The following is a 16,938-nucleotide window of genomic DNA, read 5'->3' on the forward strand; positions in this document are numbered from 1 at the left end:
GAAATTATGTGGAAACATTTCTACGTTCCTGAAACTTTCGTTTTGGAAATTTTGTTTCTGAAACACGAGTTGACGCTGGGCTGGTAAAGCAACAGTTTTTATTTTCGAATATAAATCCGTTTTATTGATAAATATTTCTTTGTCTTTCGTCTTAGTAATTTGAGAACTTTGAACATTTCTAAAATACGGTTTTGTTTCTAGCCATTACAACGCTTTCATCTACGACAGCAGGGATGAGAAAAAGTGCATTGGTACGTATTATATCACTATTTTGTTTCTTGTTTACTTATCTCTATATATAAATCATTTAAAACATTTTTCGTCAACATTAAAGCATAACATATAAAATATTTAAAATGTATAAAAACTATCTTCAGACCATCTAATAAATACTTCAGATACGTTAAAAATAAGGTGATTAACAACATTATATCATATTATATTATCATTAGCTCACAGATTAATATAGAAATTTAACTCTCAATAACTTATTTTTTAAATAATAAAACATTAAAAAAAGTAGAAGTTATATAATGAATACAATTTTATTCTTAAGTAGGCTAATTTATATATACATAAAGTGTAAATTAATACATTTTGATAAAGTTAAGTGAACAAAATCACAGGGAAGAACTTCGTTAAAAATAGCAAATTTGATTAGCGAAATTTAGGTTAAGACTGATAAAAGGTGTATCCCCACTGCAATGAGGGTCCAACTTCCACAGTCACCTCCAAAACTTAGGATACATTTTATAATCTCACATTACAGTTTGTATGCTGGGACCTTTTCAATTGGTGGAAGGTTTCTTGTTTAATTTATTTTTATTTCGGCTTGTTTTTAATTCATAACAATCTAATATATATATATATATATATTCTTTTGAATCGTCACTGAAACATTGGTTTGAAATAAAATAATAGTAAAATATATATTATATGAGATGAATAGTGAAACTACACTGGAAGTGTAGAATGTTGCAGTGCTAACCCTAATCTTAAATTAGTTACAGCATGAAACGACATCCTCTGACCATCCACTCTTAGTTCTTCGTATAGTGGCTTGTGGAATTCTAATCTTGTTGGTTGGAGTTACTTTAGTTATATATGTTGCAAAGGGGTAAGTAAAAAAGTAATAATTTTCAGTTTTGTCATAGCATACTTATGAAGAGAGTTATTAAAACTGTTACGAATAATGAGTGATATATAATTTTAAATTAATCATGAATTTATTTTATTTGAGTAATTTTACAATAGTTGTAGTTATTCCTTTTTTTTTTTTGATAAACTATGTATTATTCCCAGACCTGTTTTCCTCACAGAATGTAAAATTATAATCTATCAAGTTCTGCTCAAACAGCCCAAAGCATCGTTTCCAAACAATCGCTGGAATCACGTTTATAAACTAGCCAATTAGATTCAAGTTCCAAGAACCCTGTTAACGACTAACCAATTAGATTATTTTTCTCGCCGATAAATGTTTTCAAGGAACAATGAAACTATAGTTTGCTTTAGCACTTTATGAAGATTATACGATCTGAAGTAACGTCAGTGGTTTTAATTATGTTTTGCTCAAACTTTCAATATCATTTTACTATTATTTTACATTGGATTAATAACTATCTATTCCTCTTAGCTTCTAAATCATCTTAAAACTAAATGAAAAATATTTCTATCTTTTGTTGTTGCTGTTGCTCAAGATCAGTATAAACCTTGTTTAAAAAAAAATTAAACGACTAATCACACTCCAGATGCAATTAATGATATTTTCTTCTTTTTAAAGTATCTTATATAATTTTTACAGGTTGTTTTTATTGAAATCAAATGTTTATTATTAAAACATTTTTAAAGGAACAAGATTTTCACGGAAAAGAACTAAGATTTATTTTTTTTATTTAGAATGTTTTACACAGATTGTTTGGCTCAGCTTTGTTCAGAAATCGCTTTCATTGGAGCTTTTGTTTGCATTTTGCTAACGGCCACAGAGACAAGACATTTAAGTGTGGTAAGATAAGTATGAACATTTTTTGTTAATGTATTTTCTTCACCAAAATGTGAATTTCAGTGAAAAAAAATGAGGTAAAGGTATAATCTGTTCTCTGATTTGCTAATTTAACTGCAACAGACTAATTTCACCGAATTCACGGCTCATCCGTGTTGCAAACCGAATAAATAAATTAGATCTCATATAGTGGTAAGTAAAGAACTATGTATTTAGCCATTTGAGGCATATAAAATATATATTTTACTTGCTTTATAATAATTAGATAAAACGTCTATCTGACCATTTATGGTCACTGTTATTAACGGCCCAGCATGGTCAGGTGGTTAAGGCATTTGATTCGTAATCCGAGAGTCGCAGGTTCGAATCCCCGTCACACCAAACATGCTCGCCCTTTCAGCCGTGGGGTCGTTATAAAGTGACGGTCAGCCCCACTATTCGTTGGTAAAAGAGTAGCCCAAGAGCTGGCGGTGGGTGGTGGTGACTAGCTACCTTCCCTCTAGTCTTACACTGCTAAATTAGGGATGGCTAGCGCAGATAGCCCTCGAGTAGCTTTGCGCAAAATTCAAAACAAACCAATCACTGTTATTTTATATCCTTTTGAAACATTTTATTAGCAGAGAGATAGAAAACTAAAATTCCAGGAAAGTATATTAGTTTTTTTTTATACCAAACGTTTTGGCTTACGCTCTGTGATGCATATCTTAGTGTACACACAAAAAACTAAACCTTTTTCTTTAAAATCGGTTTTATCGATACTTATCCCTACAAGGGTATTATCTCTTTGACGAAGTGCTATTAGAAAGTTTTAATTTTTGCACGAAGGTTTAACTAAAAGCAACAGTAATACTCTAAATACTGTGATGGATTGAATTCAAAAGTAAATATTTGTTTGCTTGTCTGTAATTAAACACATAGCTACACAATGGTTTATCTGTACTTTGTTCACCATGGGTATCGAAACCCGGATTCAAGTGTTGTAAATCCGTAGATATGTCGCTGTGCCACTTGGGGCATATTTGTTGACACTGTAAGATACACGTAGAAAGAATAAATAAAACCTGTACGACACATAGAAAAAATATAGTTAACATGTCATTTATATCTAATTCATGTCTATATAAGTCTTTGTTTCTCTTTTCGTTTCACATATAAATTTTTACATTCGACATATTCAAGACCACATTAGATTTTTAAACTCGTACTTTCAATCAAAGTTTATGGTTTTCATTGTCTCTTAAATTTTTAGTTTATGTTGTATTCAAACTGTTAGAGTTACGTTTTAGTTCTTGAGTCAATATAAACCTTTCGGCAGTTTTCTGTTGTATTTACGTTTTTATCTGACGCTATATTCGCACAACAATGTTTTCTCTGTATAGAATACGTGTATTTTAATATTATTTCTTATTTTATTTTTGCCATTTTTTCATTTTCGTTTTACACTTTTTGTTTGTTTTTATTTGTTATTTACTTTGGCTTATAACTACATTTTATTTTGTGTTCTTGGTGGTTTATTTTAGCACTTACCTACACAGTGATCTATGTGCGCTCTATTCAGTGCAGGAAATCGAACTCTGGATTTTAGAATTTTAAATCCGGATACTCGTAGCTGGTACATCAAGAAAACCTATTTTTTTATCTTCTTTGACTTCACCTCTTTGTTTTACCCTTCGAGTTTTCTGTTTTTTTTTATCGCCTTATAATTTTAATGGTTCTGTATTTTACAATTGTTTTCCTTTTCGACTCATGGCTGTTATTGTCAGTGAGATTAGTTACTTACGATATATATCTTAGAAACATATTCAAAGCTTAGAGCACAAATAATAAAATGTTGTTCATCACAGACTTCAGATACGCTGTAGTACATAAATGAACGTGTATATTCAGAACAAAGACAGTTGCAAGACTGCCACTGCAACAGACACAACATCTTCCTTGTATTAAATTTGATCTATCACAATATTAGGTCTTTTATATTATGACTTTTTTAATCCTAAAGTAACTAATTTTCTCTGTAAATGTTTTCAAAAATGCCTACATGTAAAAGTTTATACTATGAATGTTAAATAATTACACATCGATTTATTTAATCTTTAACTGTTGCACTTTTAACTGCCATAGTAGTTCAAACATTTTAATGTTTATTGTGTAATTTTTCATAAAAGTTTTCAGTGATACTGTTAATCCATTTCAAAGTTTCAAAAAGCTTGTCGACCTATCATTGAAAACAGAAGTGTATATTACAACACAACAACTCTATCGTAAAAACTAAAAAATGAAGCCACCTTAAAACGACTTAAAATAATTTTCAGTGAGGATTTCTCTGAATCCACTGGAGGCTTCATGCAGCCCCCAGTTTGTTGCTTCATTTGAATTTATACCTTATTTATGGACCTGAATGGTAATTCTATTGTAAAGCGTAGTTAGCATATGCAGCACTTGTCATATTGGGCTGCTTATCGAAGGGTTAAGGATTCGAGACGTGATGTAGCTGAACTTACTCCACAAAGCCGCGTTATAAAAGTGACAGTCAATCCCGTTATTCGATTCAAGTAATGGATAAAGCCCTTATGAAAACAGAGGTCTCTAAGTTACAGATTTTATTTTCAGTTTTTCCATTGGTGAAAAAGAAAATAACTCTAACACGTGTACAGGAATTGTGATTCCTTGGTAAATACAAAATTTCTTCAAGTGAAAAAGAAGTTAAAGGGTAAAGTCCTTAGAAGAAAGTGAAGTATGTCAAAGTTAACTTCTGATGCTCTATCTGAACTTGATTTGATATAAACTACGATTTATTGCACTAAGAAATATTAAATATCTATTCGTTTAACATGAAAACAAATTGTTTGTTTATTTTGGAATTTCGCGCAAGGCTGCTTGAGGGCTATCTGCGCTAGCCGTCCCTAATTTAGCAGTGAAGGAAACTAGTTATCACCACCCACACCCATCGCAATCCTTGGGCTACTCTTTTACCAACGAATAGTGGGATTGGCCGACACATTATAACGTCCTCACGGCTGAAAGGGCGAGCATATTTGGTGCGACGGGGATTCGAACCCGCGACCCTCAGATTACGAGTCGAATACCTTATCCATCTGGCCATGCCGAGCCGAAACAAATTGTCAAATGGCAAATACATAACGTATAATACAGAAATGGAACTGATGTTAAAACCGAAATGGTAAAACGAGAAATACTGTAATACGGTGTGAAGGGAACCTGCAAACCGAAGAATATCTGTAAAATTGAAATACTAAGTAAAAATGTATAAATAATATATTAAAGGAACAAACAAAGAATATATTTAAAATGAAGTGAAATGCAATTAACAAGACAAGCAGAAATAAAGCGTGAGATTGTAAATGGAACGCAAAAGCACAAACGAAAACGTAAAATTTATATAAGTGAGCTCCGAGCTGAAAATGTTAAATTACGAGGTAGACATGGAAACAAACTCTCGCTATCAGGATTCTATCTCTGTGGTGCAGCTTTACTCTTTAACAAAACAAAAACTTATTGTTTCAATTTACCCCACCCAATCCCTAGTGGCTCAGTGGTAAGTCAGAGGCCTTACAATGATAAAAAATCAGGTATCGATACCGAGATAGGCAAAACACGTATAACTCACTGTGTGGTTTTGTGCTTAAAAATAAACAAACAATACTTATACAATAATTAGATTGAGGAAGGACGTTATTTCTTGACAACACGTGCCTAATTAGTTAAACAAATATCGTAAACGAGGAAAAGCTTATTTTATCATTTGAACAAGAATCTTATCTTTAAGGTATTGTATTAAAACTGAACTTTTTATGTTTATTTTATATAGAGCATTTGCACAGTAACGGCTGTCATAATGCAGTTCTTCTTTTTGGCTATATTTCTTTTTTCTCTGCTGGAAGTGGTCGCCTTATGTAAGCTTCTGAGGCCTTTTGTCCACATCGAATTCTTCAGCTCTCCTGGTTTCATCGTGGTCGTAGGTTGGGGTAAGTAATATTGAGTTTTATATATCTAAAACCTCTTACAAACCATGGAACTTAAAGTCTTAGTTATTTTGTTACACATACTTAACAATTATTACAACACTTCTATGTATACCTTTAAGTAAAAGAAGTTGTGTTAATAGAATATATCAACTATTCATCTTCTCTCAGTCAGTGCAGTTCAGATAAAACAAATATGCTCTAAATAGGCTTGTCTGTTATTCATCTGTCCTTTCTCAAACCTTTTAAGTTTTTTAGCCAGTTTTTTGTTTAGAATTAAGCACAAAGCTACACAATGGGCAATCTGTGCTCTGCCCACAACGGGTATTGAAACCCGGTTTTTATTGTGTAAGTCCGCAGACATACCACTGTGTAGGGGGGCAAATATATAGCTCATCGTTCGAGACAGGATTCTTTTTCGCTAGTATTTCAGTTTCTTTTTTATAATGTAACATTGATTTTCAAGCTTAGCTGATTATTCTATATAACTCTTTCCTCTTCCACCCTGAAAAGATTTACAGGACGTCCGTTAACTTCCTAAGTTCCCTTAAAGTGAGCCGAAGGCTACTTGGAGGCATCATCTGTTTTAAACACTCGCACCACTGTAAAGTAGTGGGTTGTCTGTCAGTAGACACTAAATTTAGGTCACATATGGGGATGCTTAATATTGCTATTTGTGCTGTCGTAACGTCAATAAAATGTGTGTATCATGAATCACGTAAATAATTATGTACTCTGTAGGCTACAACGAGATATGACATGAACTTCAAAAGCAAGAAATAGAAATATTTGTTAGTCCTAATTTTGGTTTTATTTACTCTTGAAAGATAACATTTTCGGGTACCTTGCAAAAGTATCATACATCTATTTTTAATATATTTTTATATCATTAAGAAATTATTCTATTAAAATCTGAGTGGTTTTTTCATATTCTTGTTTCGCTTAGTGTTAATATTTCTACTTTTTTTGACTACTCTATAGTTAAGACCATTTTTTTGTTCTCTTGTTTATGTATTCAATATCAATATATCAAATTTAATGATGCTGTTATTATCCAAATATAATTTTCTTTTCTCCTTTCTTCCCAGGTCTTCCAGCTTTAATCACTGCAATATCCGGAGGAGTTCTACAAGAGAAATACGTGAACGTTCCTGCAAAGTAAGCGAGTTAAGACTTGTGCAAAGACATTTTGTCTCTATTTTTGGCTAATATTAGACAACGCATACGAAAAAATAATTAATAAACAAATCATCTCAAACAACACCAATACAGAAATTGCACGATTCAACAGATCATAAGTTTTGTAAATTACAATCATGTTCACATATATAACCAGATCTTTTAGAATAATTAAAGCAATAACAAAATTATACATACTTTCATGAGAGAAGATACGATATCATATAATTATTGTTTAATGCAATGCAGATCGAGTGAGCTTAAGGACAGTGGAACGCGATTTTGGTTTGATACATTACTTCTATAGGTTAATATAATTCAACTTATGACATTTAGAATTAAAGTCATTAGCAAATCGACGTCTTCATTCAGCATTGATTATTGTTTTCAAATTGAGAACTTTTATCGTACATATCTTTCTTAATGTTATTTCCTTCGAATACAAATAAATATCTTATCTAAAAATATTAAATACATGCATAACTTTGAACGACAACTGGAGATTAAGACATTTTCCAAAGAAAGAAAACGACCTAAACTACAAATAAGACACTATTTGTTTTACTTTTAGCGTTTTGTCTTAATCGAGTATGTTTACATGGTAATTCAGTAATAACTCTGGTGATATAGAAAAAAACAACAACTACATATAATACGAAAGTAGTATCACAAGCTATTTCCAATCACAAAACTGTTAACTTGGAATGCTTTGATAAAAGACCTGTTATTCATATTTTTGATACAGAAAACGCACAATTAAAATTTGTTTTGAACAGTTGCTGGTTAGATATCACCTCCGAAGCTTTGTGGCCAACTGTGATTCCTATTGGGGTGTTTTCGACCCTTCAGGTGGTGCTACTGATAGCAGTTCTCACTGTAAGAGATATTCCTGCCGACATTAATCAACATGAAATTGAAAGAACTAAGTAAGATCTTATAAATTTTTGGGTTTTAAGAGTATATATATATATTTATTTACATACACACCCGTTTTGAGAAGTTATATGTGTTTTATGTGACAATTAATGTTCAAATTTCTAATATAAGTGATATTTAATTCCAAGAAAAAAACTAATAAAATAAGTGTTTGAAACTTTGCTTAAACTGTACTCAACATTCTCCGTTTGCTTTTCGGATGTTTTTTAACATCTGTTTTTCAGATGTTAAAACGTTGTATTAATAATCACATCGGCCCGGCATGGCCAAGCGTGTTAAGGCGTGCGACTCGTAATCTGAGGGTCGCGGGTGCGCATCCGGTCGCGCCAAACGTGCTCGCCCTTTTAGCCGTGGGGGCGTTATAATGTGACGGTCAATCCCACTATTCGTTGGTAAAAGAGTAGCCTAAGAGTTGGCGGTGGGTGGTGATGACTAGCTGCCTTCCCACTAGTCTTACACTGCTAAATTATGGACGGCTAGTGCAAATAGCTCTCGAGTAGCTTTGTGCGAAATTCGAAAACAATAATAATCACATTTCTGAACACAGAATTACAGAAGTACATTTATGTTACTGTAAGCTTACAGAATGAAAGAGACTAGTTGTGATCTTAAACGAAAATAAAACAAATTAATAAATGACACCTAAGAGGTAAATAAGCACTTAACGTGAGACTGAGAACTTGTTCTTTAACTGATCATGTTGTGAGATCTATTCATTTAGAGATTTATGTTCTATGGGTTTTGTTAGGCCATAATTCTATTTCTATTTTAGGACATGCTTTTACACCCGATGGACTTCTGGTGTAATATTTGTGTTGACGTTGATTACATGGATAACTGGTCTTTTGGGAGAAAACTACAACGACAAGAACTACTATATAGTTTTCGCCGTGTTCACTCTTATTTTGGGAGTGATGATTATTGTGTTAAGGATTGTCACAGACGATCAAGTAAGTTTTACACAACAAATTTGAAAATTTTACTTTTTATTAGTTATTCCATTCGATTAACTGTGTGTCTTTCTTTGTTTCTTTGGTTAGGCATCGGTTTATATACAAGTATACCTCTCTTTGTATTTTTAATTTTACTTAGGTATCAGGTTATATACAGATGTATCTCTCATTGTAAAATGTTTTGGATGTCAAGCTATATACGGTTAAATTTCACTTACTAGTTTATTTTGGTAATAGGCTATGTAGTAGGTACCAAACTATATACCGCTAAAAGTCTCTTTGCAAGGTTATTTAGGTGTCAGACTATACACCGCTGAATCTCCGCTTTTTAGTTTGTTTAGGTATGAGCTACAGTTACGACAGAAAGTGTTCGTACCCCTGCGTCGTGAGTAGGTTTTTCTTCATAACTTAAAAGTATCATGATTAGAATAATGAAACTATAACATATTATAAGTATTTTTCTAACACACATCTACATAAATTTTTATGTAAATTAAACGAAAATAAACTGTTTATAAACAAATAACCAAACATAGGAGGGGCAGAAAGTGTTCGTGCGTCTACTTTAGTGGTCAGTTGTGTAGCCTTTCAGGTGAATTACTGGGCGCAATCTCTCCTCATAGCCCTCCATGATCGTTTGACAGTACTCAACTGGTGTTTTCTTCTCTTCTTCTTTGCAAAAGGCCTCCAACTCTTGCAAGTTTTTCGGATGGCGCTGATGAACTCTGGTCTTCAACTCATGCCAAACGTTTTCAATTGAGTAGAGATCGGGTGATTGCGATGGCCATTCCAGAACGCTTATATGGTTCCTCTGCAACCAGAATTGCACATATTTCGATGTGTGCTTAGGGTCATTGTTGTGCTGGAAGATCCAACGACGCCCAAGCCGCAAGTTCCGAGCATCATTCTTTATATAAATGCCCAATATATCAACTTGCTTTTCTTTTTCGTGATTCCGTTGACGCGGTGAAGGCTGCCTACACCAGAAGAGCTGAAGGAACCCCATAGCATGATCGAGCCACCTTCGTGTTTAACTGTAGGGACGGTGTTCTTTGAAAGATTTCGTTCCCCCTTCTTATGGAAAATGTAGCGAACATCATTGTGGCCGAAAATCTCGATTTTAGTCTCGTCTGACCAAAGAATACTATTCCTATAGGTAAAGGGCTTAACTACATGCTTTCTTGCTTACCTCAATCGTGCTTTTAAATGAACAGGCTTTAAATATGGAGTTCTACGAAAACGGCATGCTTTGAACCCAGAAGAGCGTAACATGTTCATAACTGTAGAGATGCTTACTTCAACCCCAGTTTCCCTTACTAGTTGTATGTCATTACGTGTTAAACAAGGGTTACCAATAACTTCTATAAGAACCTTCCTCTTGATTCTCTCTGGAATTTTGATGGGGCATCCGGAACGAGGGAGGTTAGCAGTTGATCCTGTAAGCTTAAACTTGGCAATTATGCTTTGAACAGTAGATTTCGGCACATTAAGTTGTGTAGCAATACCGGAAAGAGACACACGAAACTTGTATTTTACAATAATTCGGTTTTTTTTTTAAATCACTGGACAGTTGTTTCCTATTCGCCATGATGACCAAGCAAATAATGACGGAGACGGCTCTAAAATGCCGGAAGTACATTTTTTGCTGGCTAAATTCCAATAATTATGAACCCAGTGTCTAGTTCTGAAATGGTATAATGTAATTTATTCGCCAAACTAAACAATTTTTTTTAACAGGAATATTAGTTTTTTCACACGTTCTGCACTGCACGAACACTTTCTGCTCCTCCTATTTTTGGTTATTTGTTTATAAACAGTTCACTTGTTGTTTAATTTACATAAAAATTTATGTAGATATGTGTTAGTATAATATTTATAATACACCATACTTCTATTAGCCTATTCTTGATACTTTTTAAGTTATGAGCAGACAACCACTCGTGACGTAGGGGTACGAACCCTTTGTCGTAACTGTATATACGACTGTTGTCTGTTTTGCTTGTCTATTTGACAAACACGGTTTATAAGGCTGTGTTTCCATTTCCTAGTTTATTTAAGTACCAAAGTATATATGATTATATCTCCCATTACTAGTTTATTTAGGTATCAAATTGTATATTGTTATATCTCCCATTACTAGTTTATCTAAATATCATATTATAATACGTTTATATCTCTTTTGCTAATTCACTAAGTTTTGATTGTATATCTATGAAACATTTTTTCCAGTTATATAGTTAACATCCGTGTATAACTGGTTACATAGAAAGAACACACTTAAAATGAATCAATAATCGTTTTTAGAACGTGTACGTTCCAAAATAAATTCATACTTTTACTCAGTTGTTTATATATCCACCCACCAGTCTACGGGAATCTGTACAGAGAACTAGAGAATTAAACCTAAAAGTAAAATTTATTAGTTATTTTCATAAATGCATCTCTAATTAGTAACGACAATTACAACGTATGGTTTGAAGCTCTTTTAGCATGCCCTTAGTACTAATTACTTGTGTCTATACTCGTTTTATTCATTGCGCAAGGAAATTGAGGATAGATTTTAATATTACAATTTAATTATTCAAAATGATATTAATTCTAATCCATGTTTTACAGCTTCGGAAAACATTATTCTGTGGGAGGCCATCAACAAGGTCAAACAAAGTCCTGGATATACCTACAAAATAGTTTTTATCCAAAACAAGAGGGAGCGAAACTGTTTCGATGATTTCTTATTACTTTAGATCGCCTTAACACACTCTGTCCAATTTAGATTTCAACCGAAAACTAAGCCTAACACTATAATAGCAGAAGACTTGTCATCAACTGCACTTAACCCTATAATAAAAAAAAAACAATAGTAATAGCGATGTTTGTTTCTATGGTTAAATAGAGTTTTGTTTTGTTTTAGTAGATGAATATGCCTTAAATCCTCATCTATCAGAACTTCCATTTCTATATATTTATATATATCAGGAAATTACAAGTACTCTATTCTTCATAACTTCTATTACTTGGCATTTCAGTAACTAATATTATAATTATTTATAATTACGAATCCTCTTCTGGCTTGATAATTTTCTAGCTTTGTTGAAGCTCAGTGATCAATATGATCTTATGAGAAACTTACTTTATGTTTTTTCTCTCTGGGTCAGGTTTTCTGTAATGTATTTTTTATTATTATTACAGTCTTCAACATCAGACCTTGAAATGTTTTATTTTACTATTCTCGATGAAAGGCTGCGTACGGTTAAATACTCCCTTACTGCCTTATTTAGGTGTCACGTTATAAACGGATGTATCTACCTCCATTTGCTAGTTTATTTAAATGTCAGACGATATATGGCTTTATCTTCCATTGTATTTTCTTTAAGTATTAGGTTACATACAGCTGTATCTCTCTTGGCTAATTTATTTATGTATCAGACTATACACGGTTTAACATACTTCTATAGAACACAGTTAAAATGAACCAAAACATAATCACTTTTAGAACGTGTACGAACCAAAATTAATTCATATTTGTAATTGTAATTTCTTCTGTATTATTTTACTCTAACCCACCAGTTTACGGTTAATTGAACAGTAAACTAGAGAGCTAAATCTAAAAATGAAACTCATTAGTTATGTTCATAAACTATTATTTTTAAATTGGTAATTGTGATTGTAACGTACAGTTTAAAGATCTGCTGGCATGCCCCTAGTACTAATTACTTGTGGCTATATTATTTTTATTAATTTTGCAAGAAAACTGGGGATAGATTTTAATATTATAATTTAATTGTTTGAAGTGATGTTAATTCTGATCTATGTTTTGCGTATTTTATGTACGACCCAAATAATATTTATTTATTAATTATTTATATGATTATATATATGATCAAATATAATTATACAAAAGTAAGGAGGATATAACAAATAGTTTGTCGAGCTCACGCTTGCACAAAGTGATACACTACTAAAGTGGTCTACACGCATAGTACTTCCAATATGCCAGCAAACAAAAGTGTAATTAGTGTAAGTACCTTATTGTGAAGTTACCTTATCACGAAATTTGGAGTTCAGTTTTCGCCGTGAAAATCGATGTAGTAGCCAATTACAATCATTTATTAACTCTACTAGTTTGCTACAGAAAAAAAAAAGTGCTCTAAGCCTAGTTTATTTAGATGTCAAACTTTAACGTTTATAGGGCTATATCTTCCCTAGCTATTTTATTTAGGTGTCAAGCTATATATGGCTATATCTCCCATTGGTACTTTATTTAAGTATTAGACTATATAGAGCTGTAACTCCCATTGGTATTTTATTTAGGTATTAGACTATATAGAGCTGTAACTCCCATTGGTATTTTATTTAGGTATTAGACTATACAGAGCTGTATCTCCCATTGGTATCTTATTTAGATATTAGACTATATACGTTTCTATCTTCCTTTATTAATTGTTTTAGTTGTTATGCTGTATACGGCTAAGTCTCTCCCTTGCTGTGCTATTTAAATATATCATCTCTTAAGACTCGATACGTTTCATAACGTTATTTATTGTTATAATATAACTGTTTTTATGCAGTCGTATATTCAAAACATTTTATTTTAAATAGTTACTTTAAAATACACAATTTTGAATGTATCAGTAATATATATGGAGTTAAAACTGTCCACACAATATACGCTGAAACAAATACTGACACTGGGGCTCAGAAGATATTTTTATTTATTTTTTTATAAACAAACGGGTACCCAACATTTGATGTTGTTAACATATTATTAAAAAATACCAGTTTTGATAAATTATGCTTTTTTTACCATACAAAATAACAAATCCGAAGTGCCTTTACTACCAAGTGCCCCTTTATATAATATGTATAGCTAATTATACTTGTATAATTTATACAACTGAGGTTCAACTTTTTATATTATAAGACAAATCTAAAATCATTTACTATTTCGAAAATACTTTTAACACTGTTTTTTCTTTCGAAATTTGTTTTTACTTGCACATGAGTGTACATTAAAGCTTAATACATATTTAATAGAAAACTAATCAAATATAAATATTAAGAACAAGTCGATTACATAAGAATTGGCAAACAACTCTTAACTGCTGATTCATAAAAATATTTCATTCTGAAATAAGATAAAGTTCAAATCTTGTAACTCTAGTTTTATTCCATAAGATGTGAGGAAACTATACTTTTGTTTTGCTTTATAGAATTAATAGGTGTACTCTCTCCTCTTTTCCTTTAATTTTGTGTTATTCATAAGCGCTTGACCTTTTGAACTATAAAACGAGCCTTGGTGATTGACTTGCCTAACGCTAATTACTATGAGGTAGCTTGGTTTAATAATAGAATGACACGAGTCGCTTTTACATGGCATATGGACACGCCACTTTATTGTCGTTGTAATTTGCGTTATTTGGAAAAATGTACAAGAAACTGGTCTAAGGCTGTTTTGACATTTACCCACTCGTTTAACTTTAGAATCGCAGACGAGGTCTATCCATAAACCCATCCGCTTTTTCTAAAATACATTTTTCTAAACCATTTATACACTATCTTGATTGAGAATTTTGTTGAATAGAGTCCTTAATGACATGGGGATCAAATAAAGAAAAAACTGTTACCATAAATACTACTAAGTGTAGATGGAGTAGCCTATGTGCTATGTATAAAAATAAGAGATTTCATCTTTTTTATGTGCATTTTTTCCATTGAGTGTTGTTATAGATAAAAATTAATTGCACGATACGATACAATATGTGTACTCATCAATATGAACGATATCAAACAAACTAGTATTTTGAGTGTTAAAACAGATAATTAATCTACTAGAACTTTCGAGTAATCGCATAAATACTATTCATGTTTGCCACAAGTAATTTATACCAGAAACAAAGTAGTAATAAACCAAATGTCGGTTGGAGTTTTTGGGAATAGTTGCTATATTAATATCAAATGTTTTCATGTTCATAGGTTAGTAAGGGATAATTCTTCTCCCAGAACCCCACCACCACAACATTACACTAAGCTGCTTCTGAATCTAGGACAGTTTTTTTTGCTTGATTAAGTTTACATAAGTAAGGAGAATATACCAAATAACAAATAGCACTTTTAATTTAACTGCAAATAGAAGTTTAGTTAGTGTAAATATCTTAAGTGTGAAGTTATCTTTGCATTAAATTTGGAGTTCGATTTTCACGGCAAAAACAATGTAGGTACCCTATTATGTAGTTTTGAGTTAAAACAATAACTTATTAACACCTACTGTTTTGCTACAATAAACAAAGAGACTTATTGATAAGATATACCCTAGATATAAAAGTGTGAACTAGAACACCTAACAAGATGAGTTTCTGTTAACGAGAGACTGGTACCACACTAAGACTCTTTTCAGTAATATATTTAGTGTGATGTTTAGGCCCTATCATAGTGTACAATATACTACACATGATGACTAAACTTTTGACAGTTTTATTATGCACTACTGTCACCTTTTTTGGAAAAATAAGTGTGTGGTTTTGTGTGTGCGTGTTTTTCCAATATAAAACAAAAGTGTGAACCACATCATAGAAATCATCATAGCTAAAACTATCGCATGGTTTGCTAAATTCAGCTAGGTGAAAACAAAACAAATGCAAATGGAGATGAACTGTTCGCCATGGTTATTATGTGAGGTATCTGTCACATTTACTTGTTGGCAGATGCTGTAAACAACGGCATATTAAATTTCAAGCATAAATTGAACGTTGGTTGACATTGTGTTAATGTATTGTGTTAAATATGACGGTACAGGCATGTTATTAAAGCTGCGACTATTTTCTAAGTTGGGTAAACCATAAATATGTCAACAAGTTATTTCTGCTAAAAGTGTGTCGTATATTTGTAGAATTTGAGCTTTGTGAATAAACGATAATTAATTTACAAAATAAAAGCTATCGGATGTTTTTGTTATTACGCAGTTTGATTTTTTTTTTTTTTTTACTGCTGTATGCTTCATGCTACCTGGTAAATGAACCTGGATAAATGGAGAAATAGATCAAGCTAAAGCTAATCAGTATTTTGTTAAACATTGTCTTTTATAACTGGTCATTGGCTCAGTATGGATCACGTAGTTAACATTGCAGGATATAAATAACTTTCTTTCATTATCCTAACCCTTACATACTTCGAAAACTAGTTTAAGCATTTAATATATCTCACAGATAAAATTATATTTGTAATCTCTAATGTTCCTCAAATTATAACCTATTATCATTTTACTTTTAAAAATTAGTCACCTTGTTTTTTTTTCTCAATGCGTCTCTTTCAGTTTTGACCATTGGACAGACTTACTATATATATAGCGAGATAATCACGCTAGTGAAATAAAAACAAGTAAAACTCTTCCGAGGTATCATAGACAGGCTGTGCTACTGTTCTGTAGACATACAGCTGGAATTAGTTACGTACAAAATAAGCAGTAAGCCTGTATATGTATTATGTAAGTTACAGTACTAGATTTGATTAATTCAGTTCAGTTTATATAGTGTTATATATATTTAATATATAGGAGTAGATTCCTTGAATAGTAATAACTGCATTGACCAAATGCTTTGTAAGCTTAACGTTGTACTGCATAAACCAACTAGTAGTGAGGGTACCCAACTGATGACGTAAGGTCATGGAAGCTTTTTGTAGTTTGTCTGTCACTCATAATTGAAACTATTTATTATTATTTGTATTTTTTATTCGATACTTTTATCAACTCTTCTCGACAAAATTTATTACATAATTGTTGACAAATGACTTACAGTTTAGTCCACAGAAAAATAGCCATTTAACTCACGGAAGAAATAGCTCACTGTTATTCAGTGCATCGTCTTGTTTTATCGGTTGTGAAATATTTTAA

General features: G+C 32.0%; 1 protein-coding gene across 2 annotated transcripts in view; it reads left to right on the top strand.

Moving 5' to 3' along the window:
- LOC143245075 (uncharacterized) overlaps positions 1-15,999 on the top strand; it is a 93,968-nt gene extending 77,969 nt beyond the window's left edge. For both annotated transcript variants that reach the window (XM_076490898.1, XM_076490899.1), the window contains 8 exons: positions 202-251; positions 1,005-1,117; positions 1,897-2,002; positions 5,829-5,985; positions 7,071-7,140; positions 7,938-8,087; positions 8,870-9,047; positions 11,667-15,999. In XM_076490898.1, the coding sequence (XP_076347013.1) occupies positions 202-251; positions 1,005-1,117; positions 1,897-2,002; positions 5,829-5,985; positions 7,071-7,140; positions 7,938-8,087; positions 8,870-9,047; positions 11,667-11,738 (896 nt within the window). In that variant the 3' untranslated portion in view covers positions 11,739-15,999. The remainder of the gene's footprint in view (positions 1-201; positions 252-1,004; positions 1,118-1,896; positions 2,003-5,828; positions 5,986-7,070; positions 7,141-7,937; positions 8,088-8,869; positions 9,048-11,666) is intronic.
- The last annotated feature ends 939 nt before the right edge of the window (positions 16,000-16,938 follow it).

The sequence above is a fragment of the Tachypleus tridentatus genome, chromosome 2 (assembly GCF_004210375.1).
Source record: "Tachypleus tridentatus isolate NWPU-2018 chromosome 2, ASM421037v1, whole genome shotgun sequence".
NCBI lineage: Eukaryota > Metazoa > Arthropoda > Merostomata > Xiphosura > Limulidae > Tachypleus > Tachypleus tridentatus.